At 48.5% G+C, this 15727-nt stretch overlaps 1 protein-coding gene across 1 annotated transcript in view; it reads right to left on the bottom strand.

Annotated features, from left to right (window-relative positions):
- Positions 1-4656: 4656 nt before the first annotated feature.
- NOTCH3 (notch receptor 3) overlaps positions 4657-15727 on the bottom strand; it is a 33678-nt gene continuing 22607 nt past the window's right edge. Inside the window, exons 28-33 of the mRNA XM_032626111.1 lie at positions 15452-15536; positions 12620-12782; positions 11192-11496; positions 10779-10926; positions 7577-7674; positions 4657-6744 (exon numbers count right to left, since the gene is read on the bottom strand). Coding sequence (XP_032482002.1) covers positions 5698-6744; positions 7577-7674; positions 10779-10926; positions 11192-11496; positions 12620-12782; positions 15452-15536 — 1846 coding nt within the window. The 3' untranslated portion in view covers positions 4657-5697. The remainder of the gene's footprint in view (positions 6745-7576; positions 7675-10778; positions 10927-11191; positions 11497-12619; positions 12783-15451; positions 15537-15727) is intronic.

Genomic DNA, 15727 nt, shown 5'->3' with positions numbered 1-15727 from the left:
GTAAAAACGACTACACATAATAAATGATATGCCTAGGGCTTCCCTGGTGGCGCAGTGGTTAAGAATCTGCCTACCAATGCATGGGACATGGGTTCGAGCCCTGGTCCGGGAAGATCCCACATGCCACGGAGCAACTAAGCCCGTGTGCTACAACTACTGAGCCCGTGTGCCACAACTACTGAAGCCCGTGTACCTAGAGCTCCATAACAAGAGAAACCACCACAATGAGAAGTCCGCACACCACAACGAAGAGTAGCCCCCACTCGCCACAACTAGAGAAAAGCCCGTGCGCAACAACGAAGACCCAATGCAGCCAATAATTAATTAATTTAACAAAATGATTGATATGCCTAATAATGTGAATCAATCTCAAAAGCACAACGTAACTTAAAAACAAAAAAAGCCTGACTCAAAAGCCTACACGCTGCACAATTCCATTTATATGAAACTCTGGAAAAGGAAAGACTGTAGTTACAGTGACAGACAGCAGTCCACAACTGCCAGAGCCAGAGGTGCAGAAGGGGACTGACTACAAAGGGGAATGATGAAACATGATTGTGTAGTGGTTATATGACTGTGTGCACTTGTCAAGACCCATCAAACTTTACACTTAAAGTGGGTTCACTTTATTATATGTGAGTTATTCCTCATAAAGCTGAACAAAAATGAACAAATAGATAGATAGCTAAAAGACAGATGATAGATAGATAGATAAATTGATATGTGACAGCTAAAAGATGATAGATGATAGATAGATAGATAGATACACAGATACATAGATACATGGATAACTGATAGATGATAGATACATATACATACATACATACATAGATAATTGATAGATGGTAGATAGCTAAAAGATAGATAGATACATAGATACATATGTAGATACACAGATACACAGATAATTATTAGGTGATAGATAGCTAAAAGATAGATATATACATAGATAGATAGATAGATAGATAACTGATAGATGATAGATACATAGATAATTGATAGATGATAGATAGCTAAAATATAGTTGGATACATAGATATACAGATAGATACATAGATAACTGATGGATTATATAGATAATTGATAGCTGATAGATAATTGATAGATGATAGGTAGGAAGATAGACAGATAGATAGATAGACAGATAGATAGATAGATAACAGATAGATGAAGCTTGGGCAGGGTGTAGACAAGTCATACTGCAGTACATTGGGACTTGCAATGGTGGAGAGCCTTTACCCCCCTAGGCCAGAAGGGCCAAGGAGAGGGAACAATTATTCAGATTAACAGAGGGCAGCTGGATGGAGAGCACCAAAGCCACCCTGCAGGCCGGGAACCAGGGAAATAAATACATTCTACCCTCTAATCTCCCACCTGTGCCTCTCACTGGCCAAACTCAAGTGGAAGCAAGAGGATGCTTGAGTCCACTGATGCTCTCCACTCAGGTCACACTCCCAGTGCACAGAGCAGAGTGGAGAAGTGTGAGGATATATCTGGAGGGGCAAACAGCAGACACACAGCTGTATTATCATTGTCTTCCTGGTCAAGAAGTCACCTAGGGGCTCCCCTGGTGGCACAGTGTTTGAGAGTCCGCCTGCCGATGCAGGCGACACGGGTTCGTGCCCCGGTCCGGGAAGATCCCACATGCCGCGGAGCGGCTGGGCCCGTGAGCCATGGCCGCTGAGCCTGCGCGTCTGGAGCCTGTGCTAAGCAACAGGAGAGGCCAAAACTGTGAGAGGCCCGCGTACCGCAAAAAAAAAAAAAAAAAGAAGTCACCTAGGATGTGAATCCAAATGTCCCCAAATCTTGTGGGTCAATGAAGTCACACGCACATGAATCTGAACCCCACTAGTTCATTTTTCCCAACCACTGATGCAGGCTTCCTGTTCCCCCACCTGACGCCCCTCCCCCAACCATTCCAGGGAGCCTCCAGAGTGGAAGAGTCTCACATGTGCTTACGGAAAAAGTTGGCTCCACCAGGTATGAAAGTGGGTTCACCCCATGAGACACACACACCTCCAACGCCCTGTTTCCATAGAGCCAGGGTTGCAGGATAAAGTGGACAAAGTGGGTGGGAAGAACGACTTTCTCCTCTTTTGTGTAGCACTCAGGAAGAAGGATCTCCAAACTTGCTTGCACCCCCAACAACTATTTCCGGTTTTCCTCCAAGAGTCTACTCATGCACGCAGCTAAGATGAACTTCTCTTGGGCCAAGGATTCAAGTGCAAAGAACTTATTTGAGAGATCATTCCAGAAATATCCAATAGGATCATTCCAAAAAGGAACATTCCAGAAAGTTCCCATGAGGAAGAGTAAGTTGCTACCATGGGCAACTGGGGCTCAATCCTGACGGACACCCTCTGAGAGTCTGTGGAACACACCTCAGAATTGCCCCCACAGAGGGGTGAGGGAGCTGGGGTATTTATCCACCAACTCCCACCCATCCCTCTTTTTTTTTTTTTTTTTTTTTTTTTTTTTTGGCCACGCTGCACAGCATGCGGGATCTTAGTCCCCCGACCAGGGATTGAACCAGTGCCCCCTGCAGTGGAAGCACGGAGTCTTAACCACTGGACCACCAGGGAAGCCCCCATCCCTCATTTTTGAGGGTTGTTCCTGGCTCACACAAGAGAAGTTCTGGTGTTTGCAGTCAGATGCTATCAAGCATGTACTGCAATGGTAAGACCCAAAGGGACAAGGGGGGCACCCCTATACATCCCCTAACTAGCCTGAAATTCCATAAGAGCAAGGAGTGAGCTCATATAATTCACCATTCTACTCCCAACAGTTTGTCCAGGATTTGGCATGCAGTAAGTGCTCAATAAGCATATAGAGGATAAATGAATGAACATAAAATGAACTTGAGACAATAAAAGAGACTGTCCCAGGAGTTTGGGATTAAATATACACACTCACTACTGTATATAAATAGAGGGAATTCTCTGGTGGTCGGTGGTTAGGACATGCCACTCTCACTGCCGAGGGTGTGGGTTCAATCCCCGGTCGGGAAACTAAGATCCCGCAAGCCGCATGGCACGGCCAAAAAAAGTTAAAAATAAAAATAAAATAATTTAATAAAATAGATAATGAACAACAACCTACTGTATAGCACAGGGACTTATTATACTCAATATCTTGTAATAACCTATAATGAAAGAGAATGTAAAAAAAAGAATATATATGTATACATATGTATATAAAATAACTGAATCACTTTATTGAAACTAACACAACATTGTAAATCAATTATATTTCAGTAAATTTTTTTTAAAAAAGAGATTGTTCCATCTCCAAAGACTTAGCCAAAAGAGAGGAGGTGGAGTGAATATTTATTAGTTGTTTCCACAGAATTCCTGCTTCTGCAAACCTGACATTTACCCCATGCCCCAGTTCCAGAGCAGAAACTCATTGCTTTAAGAAATCAGCACTTTCTATAACCCATTGCCATAGTGATTGGTTAGAGCAGTAGTGCTCAAAAGCAATTTTTCATTGCTTGGCAACTGGCAATATCTGGAAATATTTTTGGTTGTCACACTGGAGGAGGGGGTGCTACTGGCATCTAGTGGGTGGAGGCCAGGGATGCTGGTAAACATCCTACAACGCACAGGACAGCCCTCCACAGCAAAGAATGATCTGGCCCCAAATGTCAACAGTACCAACGTTGAGGAACACTAGGTTAGAGGATAAATATGTGACCCATTTGAAGTCAATACAAAATCAACCCCAAGACTAGAAGCTTCTCAGTTCTCTGGAATGTGCGAGATGGCCTATGATCCTTGCACTCATTTTGCTAATACAGAAGGAGGGCCGAAGCTGTGGGAGTGGGAAGAGAAGTTGGGTTGAGTACCACATGCAGCCTGAGAATGAAACTGATGCCCAGAGAAAAATCTGTAGTCTGCCTTGGCCGTAGAAGCTCCACCAGCTGACAGCTTTCTTAGCGTCCCCATTTTAAAAACATTCTCAAGCAAGGGAATCCGGTTCAATTTAAGTCAGGTGGCCACCCCTAGTCCTATCAGTGGAATCATCCATCAAAAGAGGAAGCAAAAGTGGCCGGCAAGCAAGCCAAATGGCTTGACCCCAAGATGAGAGCCCAGGTTTTTACCAACCACGGTTCTTGGCCTCCTTAGTCAATAGAAATTGATCAGAGGCCAGACAAGAAATTCAGGCAAGGCTTTATTGGGACCCCTGCTGCAGCAGGGCGGGGAGCGAGAACGAACAGATTCCCGTGCTTGCTTGCTCCCCAAGGGTGGAGGTATGGGGTGAGGGCGGGTCCAAGGGTGGAGCCAGAAGGGTGGCTTTGGTGGTCTGCCCACCCCTCTGGTGGTGGTGCGTGCAGGGGGCATGCGCAGTACCCTGATTTTGCTCCCGACACCCTGATTTTGCTCCCAGCTCTTCAGAAGTGGCAGCTGGGTTTTTTTTTTTTTTGGTCTTTTGGTATCTTGTTGGCCATAATTTGCCCCAACTGCACATGCCCACAGTTATTTTTAGTCCCTTATAGTTCCTTTGTCTTTAGTTGCTCCAGTAGATGTTCGTCCGGGTGGAAGCACTGCAGCAAAGGGTCCCAGGTCCCAGCCTGTCTCTAAAGTTAGCATTGAAGAGACAGAAACCCCACACTACCAACCCCCGCCCCCAAAACTTACCTAGACACAGACAATGACATTGAGTGCTAACTATTCCTTTATTAGGTGGTGAGGGGAAAGGGGGCTGTACAATGCAAGGCCTGGGAATTTAGCTACACAAGGACTGTGACCAGAAGCTATATTACAAAAACAGCCTACAAATACTTCTATTCTGCCCTGGGGCTGGGCCAGGGGAGTACCAGGAGGAGGTGCCATGCAGGCAGCTCCTTTCCTCCCTGCAGGCCCATATTTACAGGGAGACAAAGTAAAATGCACATGTCTCCCCTGGTCCTCATATTCCCACCGGCCACCCCACCCCCCAGTTCCCAAAGGGAGGTGGCCCACACTCTGTGAGGGGGGGCTTGGGGACAGGCTCTCCAGGCCAGAAGGGCACTTCCCCCAGCAAAGCTATAGAATAAGTCGCATCTGGAATGCAGTGAAGTGAGGGAGGTGGGGTGGGGAGAAGGCTCCCAAGTCTCACCCGACCCCTAGCCCCAGAGGGTTCGCCCAAGGGTGCCTACTTGGTACACACCAGGGTCGTGTACTTGGTACACAGGATCCCGGTCATGCCTGTGTACTTGGTACACAGAATCCAGCTTGGCCGAATGGGCCCACAGACTCAGCCCCACGGGGGCACTGGGGGGTTTGCGGGGGGCAGGGAGCGTCTCCATATATATATTTTGTAAAAAATAATAATGTTTGTTTAAATGAATTTGTTTCTATACAAAATGTAAAAAAAAATAATAATAATAATCCACCTGTGTCAGAACATGAGTGAGAGAGGCCAGAGGAGGCAAGAAAGCAGGAGAGAATTGGGGGGGTGGTGGCCCCAGGAAGAGGGGAGAGGCAGGAGCATGTCCCAGACTCACCACAAGACCCAAAGGGTGGGGGTCAGCCTGCACCCCTTATAAATAAAGGAAGACTGAAGCCCTAGGCTTGTGACCTGTCTTGGTCACACTGCAAGGAGGGTGGGGTGCAGGGGAAGAGATTAGAGAGAATGAAATGGACTAAAAGGGGAGACAGAGAGGAAGCAGGATGGGGTGTCTCTACAGCCTCCCCAAATCTAGGAACTGTGCAGCCCTCAGGCCAACACTTGCCTCTTGGGGGTGACTTCAGGCTGGGACCCTAGCTGGGTCTGGGACTGAGCAAGAGGGCCAGGGACCGACAGGGGGAGCGGCTGGGCAGACAGTGTCCCAGCGGCCGTGGCCCCGGTGGCAGTGGCCGGGCTGGGCGTGGAGTCGGACCAGTCCGAGAGTGAGGGAGGTGAGGGGCTGGCCCAGTGCTCGGGGGACTCTGGGGATGGGGTCAGGTAAGGGTGCTCGCTGGGGACCCGCAGGAAGCGGGCCTTTGGGGGGCTGCTGTGGGCCCCGGCCGCGGGGAACTCATCGCCATGTCCTGGGGCTGCCAGGTATGGTGGGGGCCGCTCCTGGGGGGACACGGGCTTCCCGGGGTTCAGCAGCTGGGGTCCCGGGGCCAGCGGCAGCAGGAAAGAGGGACCTGGGGGGGCAGGTGGGGGCAGCCGGGCCCAGTCGAGGGGGACGGCCACGGGGTTCAGCAGGCCCAGGCTGAGCACACAGCCCCCGGGGGGCTGGCGCCCGAGACCTGCCCGGCCCGCGCCACCAAGCTGTGCCAGAGACACGGCTGTGGCCGTAGCAGCCGCGTAGGGCCCCTCGAGGGGGAAGCCGCCAGGGGACGCGGGGGGGCCACCAAAGGGCCGTGGGGAGTCCAGCGAGTCCACCGGCGAGAGCGTGACCGAGCTCTCGGCCAAGGGACCCGGGCAGGCCAGGGTCAGCTTCTTGCCCCGCCCCCGGGTGCCCTGAGGCCCCAGCCCCGCCTTCCCAGGAGGCCTCCGGCTCTTCTTGCCCCCGGACTGTGCCACCTTGAGGCCTGGGAGGAAGGCCCCGGGCGGGCAGAGCAAGGGCCCCAGGCCGTGGGGGCCAGGGGGGCTACGGGGCCCACTGGGCTGGTCTAGCAAGCGCACGATGTCCTGGTGCAGCCGCTCCTGGGCCACATCCCGGGGCAGCCTGTCCAGGTGGTCTGTGATCTCACGGTTGGCAAAGTGGTCCAGCAGCAGCTTGGCAGCCTCAAAGCTGCCCTCCCTGGCGGCCAGGAACAGCGGAGTCTCCTCCTGTGGCGGCCCAGAACCCACAAGATGTCAGGGTCACAAAAGTCAGGATTAACTGCTGGCTAACATCACAGAGGCCTCCTCTCTCTGGGGGAACCTGAGATCTAAGAGTTCATACTCTCCAGCCAGACAGACCTCGGTCGGAATCTCAGCTCTGCTGGGGAAAATTGGGCAAGTTCTTTCCTTTAAGCCACATTCATCCAGCACCCACTAAGCTTCAGGCCGCAAAAGCCAGGACCAGGGTGAGGAGGGTGAAGCACTCGCCTTAGGCATAAAATTTAAGGGGGCATCAAAATAAATGATATTTTAATGAAAAATTTTTAAATTAAGATTAATGCAAAAAGAATCCATAATGAATATAATTTTGGAAATTTTAAATAAGGATGGAATCCAACCCCGCACCCCTTTGAGCCTCACTCTTTCATCTGTAAAATGAGACTAATACCACCTGGCAAGGGTTTTTAAACAACAATCATAACATCTACCTTTTATTGAGGATGTGCTAAGGCACTTTATAAAAGCTTTAGCTCACTGAATCCTCGAAAGAGGCAATGAGGTGGGTACCGTTGCTTCCCCATTTCGAGGATGAGAACAGAGGTTCAAAAGAGTTAAGCAACGTGCCCAAGGTCACCCAGCAACTGCCATACACTTCCTCCTCTGATCCACTATTGAAACACCTTGGGCCCAAATCCCACCCCTGGCTGCAGGCAGGCTGGCTGCAAAGCTGGCTGCGGGCAGGGTGAATGCCCCCACTAGCCTACCCCAACCTGCTCTCTGCCACCTGTGGAAGCTGTGCCGGGGCTGACTCCCAGGTGGGCCAAGGGCTGGGGCTCACCTTGCTATCTTGCATGTCTTTGTTAGCTCCATTTTTGAGCAGGGCCAAGGTGGCCTCCACGTTGTTGACAGCTGCAGCCCAGTGTAAGGCTGATTTTCCTGGGGGCGGGAAGTGAAGGAAGGTCAGGGTCAGGACCAGGCTCATTTGCTGGCCCCCCCAACAGCAGGGGGACAGAAAATGTCTAGAACATGGCCTGGGATGAGGGGAGGGTAGGCCTGCCACGAGTTATCTGAGTAACTGTGTTTGGGTCCATGTACGTGCACACCTGTAGATGTAACTCTCCATATACGGGGCGTACTACGTGGACCTCACTCAGTGGTACCTAGAGCTGTGCTGTCCAATGCAATAGCCACCAGTCACATGTGGTTCTTTAGTTTATGTAAATTAAAATTACAACAACAACAACAAAAAAATGGAGTTCCCTGGTGGTCTAGTGGTTAGGATTCCAGGCTTTCACTGCTGTGGCCTGGGTTCAGTCCCTGGTCGGGAAACAGATCCCACATGCCGCACAGGGCAGCCAAAAGGAAAAAAACAGTAAAATAACTTAAATTAAATTAAATTGGTACCAAGACCATTTAACGGGGAAAGGATAGCTTTCTCAACAAATGGTGCCGGTACAACTGTTATCTCCACGTGCAAAACAATAAAGCTGGACCCCTACTGCACACCATACACAAAAAAATAATTCAAAATGAGTCAAAGACCTAAATGTAAAAGCTCAAACTATAAAACATTTAGAAAAAAACATGGGAGTAAATCTTCATGACCTTGAATTAGGTAAAGGATTCTTAGATACGACACCCAAAACACAAGCAACAATAACAAAAACGACAAAAATAGATAAATTGGACATTATCAAGATGAAAACTTTTGTGCTTGTAAGGACACCATCTAGAAAGTAAAAAGAAAACCTACAAATATATTAAACCTACCATATGTTTGATAAGAGACATACCTAGACTATATGAAGAACTTCTACAACTCAATAATAAAAAGACGAGTAACCCAATTTAAAAATGGGCAAAGAATCCGAATAGACATTTCTCCAAAGAAGATACACAAATGGACAATAAGCATGTGAAGAGATGCTCAACATCATTAGCCATCAGGCAAATGCAAATCAAACCACAATGAGATACTAAATCACATCCACTAGGAAGACTAGAACAAAAAGACAGACAATAGCAAGTGTTGGTGAGGATGTGGAAATACTGGAACCTTCATACACTGTTGGTAGGAATGTAAAACAGGGCAGGCACTGTGGAAAACAGTCTGGCAGTTCCTTAAAAGGTTAAACAGAGTTACCATGTGACCCAGCAATTCTGCTCCTAGGGATATACCCAAGAGAAATGAAAACATATGTCCACACAAAAAATGATACAGGACTGTCCATAGCAGCATTATTCATAACAGCCAAAAATCAGAAACAACCCAAATGTCCATCGGTGGATGAATGGATAAACAAAATGTGGTATATCCATATAACAGAATATTATTTATTCATTAAGAAACAAAAAAGAAATAATATGGATACACGCTACAACATTTGTAAACCTCAAAAACATCGTGCTAAGTGAAAGAAGCCAGTCAAAAAAGACCACATATTGTATGATTTCATTTATATGAAATAACCAATCCATATAGAGAGTGAGTACATTAGCGGTTGCCTACGGGCCGGGAAGATGAGGGGGATTGAAGGGGTGATGGCTAAGAGGTGAGGGCTTCTTTTTCAGATGATGAAAACATTTTAAATTTTATTATGATGATATTTGTACAACTATGTGGTTATACTAAAAATCATTGGATTTTCTAATTGAAATGGATGAATTGCATGGCATCTGAATTAGATGTCAGTACAGCCGGGGTTTTTTTAAGTAGGCAAAACAAAGGTTAAAACATTAAATGAAATAAAACATTTAGTTCTTTGCTCACTCCAGCCACATTTCAAGTGCTTGAGAGCACATGCCAGTGGCTACCATATTGAACAGAACAGACAGAGAATATTTCCATCATCACAGAAAGTTCTATTGGACAGTGCTCTTCTAAAGCCGTATTTCCCAACCAGGGGTGATTTTCCTCTAAGGGGCATTTGGCAATGTCTGGAGATATTTTTGGTTGTCACAACTGAGAGGTGGGGTGCTACTGGCATCAGTGGGTGGAAGCCAGGGATGCTACTGAACATCCTACACTGGATAAAGAAGATGTGGCACATATATACAGTGGAATATTACTCAGCCACAAAAAAAGAATGAAATAATGCCATCTGTAGCAACATGGATGGACCTAGAGATTGTCATACTGAGTGAAGTAAGTCAGGCAGAGAAAGACAAATATATGATGTTGCTTACATGTGGGATCTTAAAAAATGGTACAAATGAACTTATATACAGAACAGAAAAAGAGCCACAGATGTAGAAAACAAACTTACGGTTACCAGGGGGACAAGGGGGAAGGGATAAGTTAGGAGATTGGGATTGACACATACATACTATCATACATAAAATAGATAACTAATAAGGACCTCCTGTAAGCACAGGGAACTCTACTCAATGCTCTGTAATGGCCTAGATGGGAAAGAATCTAAAACAGAGTGGATATACGTATATGTATAACTGATTCAGTTTGCTGTACACCTGAAACTAACACAACATTGTAAATCGACTATCCTCCAATAAAAATTTTAAAATAAAAAAAAAATTTTTAATAAATAAATTAAAAAAAACATCCTTCACTACACAGGACGGCCCCCACCACAAAGAATGATCCAATCCCACATGTCAGTGTTGCTGAGATTGAGGACACCTGCTCCAAAGGATGTTTCTAAGAGTCCAAGGGCAGGTCACTGTTGCGCAAGCAAGCCACCTCCAGGGAGGGAGCGGCCCTCACCTATAGATCTGGCTGATTTGCAAATTTACCACACCAGTTTTCCAGCAGATGACACCAGAGTAAGTTCTTCTAACAAAGCAGATGGAAGGGAAGTGTCTTGGGAAGGGCACCTTTTCCTGAACCACTGCCACATAGTATGGGCTAATGGGCGCCATTTTTTTTTTTTAATGCATGAGTGTAGGTCCATGTTGAAACCCTGTTATGAGTCCACGAGTTTCATTGACTGGGTGTCAGTGTAGGTGTGAGTTCACACCAACAGTCAGGGCCCAGATGACACCCTCTCAGCCCACACCCACCACTACCCCCCACAGCCTACCGAGTTCATCCACAGCATTGACATCAGCATGGCTGGCAATGAGCTCTTCCACCATGCCCTCCACTGCCAGGCGGGCCGCCAGGATCAGTGCTGTGGAGCCGTCTGCCATGCGGGCATCCAGGTCTGTGGAGCGGTTCCGGATGAGAATCTAAGGGAGATGGGGCACAGCAGGAGGAGTCATGGCAAGAACAAAGGGACGAGAAGCACCTCTAAGCCCTCTGAGGACCCCAACCAATACACCCCATGGAACTGATGAGGTTCAGGGAATAGCTTCTTGCCAGAAACTGTACTCCCATATATCCCCATCTTACAAATGAGAAAGATGAGCTCTGAAAGGCAGAACCAGGGCTTGAACCCAAGTCGGTCTGATGCCTGTCCCAGCTCTGAAGTCCAAAGAGGCGAGCCCATCTCACCTGGAAAACGCCCTGGGCATCAGCAGTGACGGCTGTGTGCAGGGGGGTGCGGCCTGAGTGGTCCTGGGCATTGGTGTCTGCCCCAGCATCCAGCAGCCGCTTGGCCGCATCAGCCCGGGCATAGCGGGCAGCCAGGTGCAGGGCCGTCTCACCCGTGCGGTCGGTCCGAGCCCCAAGCTGTGCCCCCTGGCAGATAAGGTCTGAGATGATGCTGGCTGACGTGTCTTCTGCCTCGTCCTCCTCAGCTGGGATTGCTTCCAGGGCCCCCCCGCAGAAGGAGGCCAGCATTAGCGGGGTGAAGCCATCTGCAGGGACCAGGAGTGTGTCACAAGGGAGGTGGGCACAGGGCCTTTCTGGGTAATACGATTGAGGGCACTGCATTAGGAGGAAGTGGGACATGTGGAAACACAAGAGGGAATGGCAAATCCTCCCATCACACACACACACCTGTGTCAGGTGCCCCAGAAGCCAACCCAGGATGAGGATTCATGGGCATGTGATTTGTCACAGAAGGGCTCCTAGGTAGTAGGGGACACAGAACGAAGGAGGGAGGCAGTCAAACAAGTGTGCAACCTTGGGCAAATGCCTGGAGAGTTATTTCAGCCTGATCCCAAAGGGGGACTGTGGAAGCTGAGCTGTACCCCAGAGTTGTAATCCAGCTTGAGTCAAAGGAGCTGAGCCTTTCATACTCCTGCATCCACTGGTCAGGAGCTGCCCCCAGGGACATAAAATACCAAGCACCTCAGGCCCCGGTAGCCTGAAGGGCTTCAAAAGAGAGCCATAGGTCCTGGTCACTGGGAGCAAAAGCAAAACAGAGCTGGGGAAGGCATATCCCAAAATGCGGCAAAGACAAATCCAAGAGGATCCAGATAACATGGTCTGCTATACTCTTCGTAAGCATTTGCTCTTGTTTCCCTGAGGAGGCTACTTGCATCCCATTCTCCATCCTCAAGCCCTAGATAAAGCCAAATCCTTCCTTCAAGGACAGGAATATAGCTCAGGCCTGTCAATCTGCATATTCCAGGCCCCAGGCCACACTGATTGGTTCAGGAATTGGTATGTCCATCCAATAAGAACTCATCCTGGGACTTTTGCTGGTACATATGGGAAAAAGATTTTGTAAGGCCTGTCCCACCTGTAGCTATCAGTGCCTGCAGGAAAAAGCCTACTTGGGCTGTGGAGCCAAGAGGTGTTGAGTCCTGGACCCAAATGTGCCTGAAGCTTCCATTTACAAGAGCCAGTAAATCCCTTGTTTTACTTAAGTTAGCTTGAGTTGGGCTATTAAAAGTTACAACCAAAAGTCCTGATTAACACACACCCCCACAGACGGACACCCAGACACACCCAGCGTTCCCCAGAAACAGACCCAGATGCAACCTGTCACGAGTAGGATGGATAAAGGGCATCCTGGAGGGAGGGATGCCTGACCTGGACCACGCACGTTGACATCCATGCCATCAGCATCTGCATCGCCCTGTGGTGGCGTCAATGCCATGGCTGGTGCCACACGGATGTCGGCAGCAACCAGGTGGTGTTGAGTCCACTGGCGGCAGTCCACAGCATCCTCAGCTCCCACACCAGGCTCCTCTACCTGGAGGCACAAGGACCCAGGTTCTCACAAGGGGTTGGGAGACACAGTTAGAGGGACGGTCTGGGCATTCCCACAGGTTTCTCTCATGGAGATGCACACATGGCCCCAAGAAACCATTAACATCCTGCTTCTTTTATAGATAAGAAAATGGGCAATTGATGTACTGGAGCTCAGAGAACTCATAAGAGGAAGAACTGGGATTTTAATCCGGGTTAGAAGGGTAGAGGGTCTGGGAACCCACAGAAGTGATCAAGGAAGAGACACAGAGGGGGCTTCCCTGGCGGTCCAGTGGTTAAGACTCCACACTTCCAACGCAGGGGACGCGGGTTCGATCCCTCACCAGGGTACTAAGATCCCACATGCCGTGCAGTGCGGCCAAAAAATTAAAAGTAAAATAAATAAAAATTTTTTTTTAATTTTAAAAAAAAGGAAGAGACACAGAGCATAACACTTGTCAGCACACACCTGTCTATACACTAGATAGGAACATACCAAAAGTGAAATTAAGAGAACAATTCTATTGACAACAGTATCAAAAAGAACAAAAAACTTTAAAATTAAATTCAACAGAAGAAATGCAAAACTTGTACTCTGGAAATTCCAAATCACTGGTTAAAGAAATGTGGGATTGGGGGATCCTGCAATAATAATAATTCCCAGTATTGGGATTTCCCTGGTGATCCAGTGGTAAAGAATCCGCCTTACAATGCAGGGGACACGGGTTCGATCCCTGGTTGGGGAACTAAGATCCCACACGTCTTGGAGAAACTAAGCCCGCATGCCACAACTACTGAGCTCTCACGCCTCAACTAGAGCCCACCTGCCACAAACTACAGAGCCCACACACCGCAACTACAGAGCCCACGTGCCCTGGAGCCTGAGCACTACAACTAGAGAAGGGAAAAATCCACATGCCACAACTAGAGAGAAGCCCACGCACCAAAACAAAACAGCCTGCGCACCGCAGTGAAAAATCCCGCATGCCTCAACGAAGATCCCGAGTGCCACAGCTAAGACCTGACGCAGCCAAAAAATATATAAATAAATAAATAATAAAGAAATCTTTAAGCAAAATAATAATTCCCAGTATTAATCTGGGAAAGGAGTGAAAGGTGAGAAGCAGGGAGTTGCCCTGGATACCACGTAGGCTCCCACGTGATACCACAGATATGAACGTGAGGTATCAGGACCAAATAATCACACACAAATGTATTGATTTACCCTCAGGAGTCTAGCACCTGGGCCCCTCAGAGGAGCTCAATACATTTCAGACTCTTGGTCCAGACGGGAAGAATGAAGTTATGAAAACAGGACAGAATATCCCTAACTAGCCTGCCTGGGCATTTAACAGCCTGCACCAAACACAGAGCCTGATCAAGCCAGACCTGAGCTTAAGGACCCAGGTGGGGAGTTGAATTTCATGAAAGGGGAGAGCCAGGTGATGGACAGCTAACCAGAAAGGGCCATGGAGGATGGGACAGCCTTCAATGTGGATTCAATGTCTGACACTGTCACTTAGTAGGCTTGTGACCCTAGGCAAATCCCATGAGAGCTCTGAGCTTCTCACTGGTAAAATAAGGATGATGTGATCATTCCGCAATGCTAAAATGCCATCATAAACATTCTGTACCATATATTTAACACCCACTTTTGGATGAGAAAGAAAAAAAAAGCCTGGGGCAAGCAGATTTCTTTAGCTGTCAATTGTAATAGATGTCTTCATTTCAACAAACATTAAACCATAGACAGGGGAGGGAATTCCCTGGTGGCCCAGCGGTTGGGACTCCACGCTTTTACTGCCGAGGGCTGGGGTTCAATCCCTGGTTGGGGAACTAAGATCCTGTAAGCCGCACAGTGCGGCCAAAAAAAAAAAAAAGAAAAGAAAACATAGGCAGGGGAGAATGGAGGTGTGTATCAATAGCTACCTTATAGCATCCTCATAAAGATGAAATAAGATGCTTTGTGTACATTCAAGATATTCAGCAAGTGTCAAAGTAATGCTAGCAGGAGGCTGTTATGAACGGTGCTCCCCAAAAATCATATGTTGAAGGCCTAATCCCCCAACATGACTATATTTGGAGACAGGGCCTTTAAGGAAGTAATGAAGGTTAAATAAGATCATGAGTGTGGAGCCCTAATTCAATAGGACCAACGTCCTAATAAGAAGAGGAAGAGATGCCAGAGTTCTCTCTCCATGCACACACAGAGGAAAGGTCACATGAGGACACAGTGAGAAAGCACATTCTACCTGCCAGGAAGAGAGCCCTCACCAAGAACCAACCCTGCCAGCACCTTGATCTTGGACTTCCACCCTCCAGAGCTGTGAGAAGATAAGTGTCTGCTGTTTGAGCCACCAGTCTGTGGTATTTCATTATGGCAGCCCTAGCTGACTAAGACAGGGCCTGCGGCTGTGGCCCCAGGACAGGAAAAGACCAGCTGGGAGTGCTCTCAGGCTGGGCACGCTGGACTAAGTTGGATGCAGCAGAGAGAAAGCAGAGTCACTGTCTGGGCCAGGGGATCCCCTCTGGAAAGATGCCAGGAGCAGGATGGGGTGAGTGCTGTGACTGTTCTCCAGAGCCAGGGACAGCAGAGATTTTCCTGGCTCTCCCACTGACCATCAAGCCCCAACCCAGGACCCTGAGGGCAGGGGTCAGAGGAGGAGACACAACCTTCAGTCGCTTGGCCTCCGGGCACTCTGTGTCCATCCAGTCTGTGGCCACCTCCCCCATCAGACTCTCACCCTTGGCCATGTTCCTGTGGTGGGGAGGAGGGAGGGGACAATGGGTCAGTAGGGGCAGGGTGCAGGGTCAAGAGACACGGTCCATTGAGGGGATGCAGGATGTGGTCAAGGTTGCAGGGGGTACCATCAGGGGTTGTGATGGGTGACGGCCAGGGTCTTAAGGTGGAACTGGAGAAGCACAGGAGTGGGGTCAGAGGTCAGAGCA

The sequence above is a fragment of the Phocoena sinus genome, chromosome 3, assembly GCF_008692025.1.
Source record: "Phocoena sinus isolate mPhoSin1 chromosome 3, mPhoSin1.pri, whole genome shotgun sequence".
Taxonomy (NCBI): domain Eukaryota; kingdom Metazoa; phylum Chordata; class Mammalia; order Artiodactyla; family Phocoenidae; genus Phocoena; species Phocoena sinus.
This window is presented reverse-complemented; position numbering and strand designations above follow the sequence as displayed.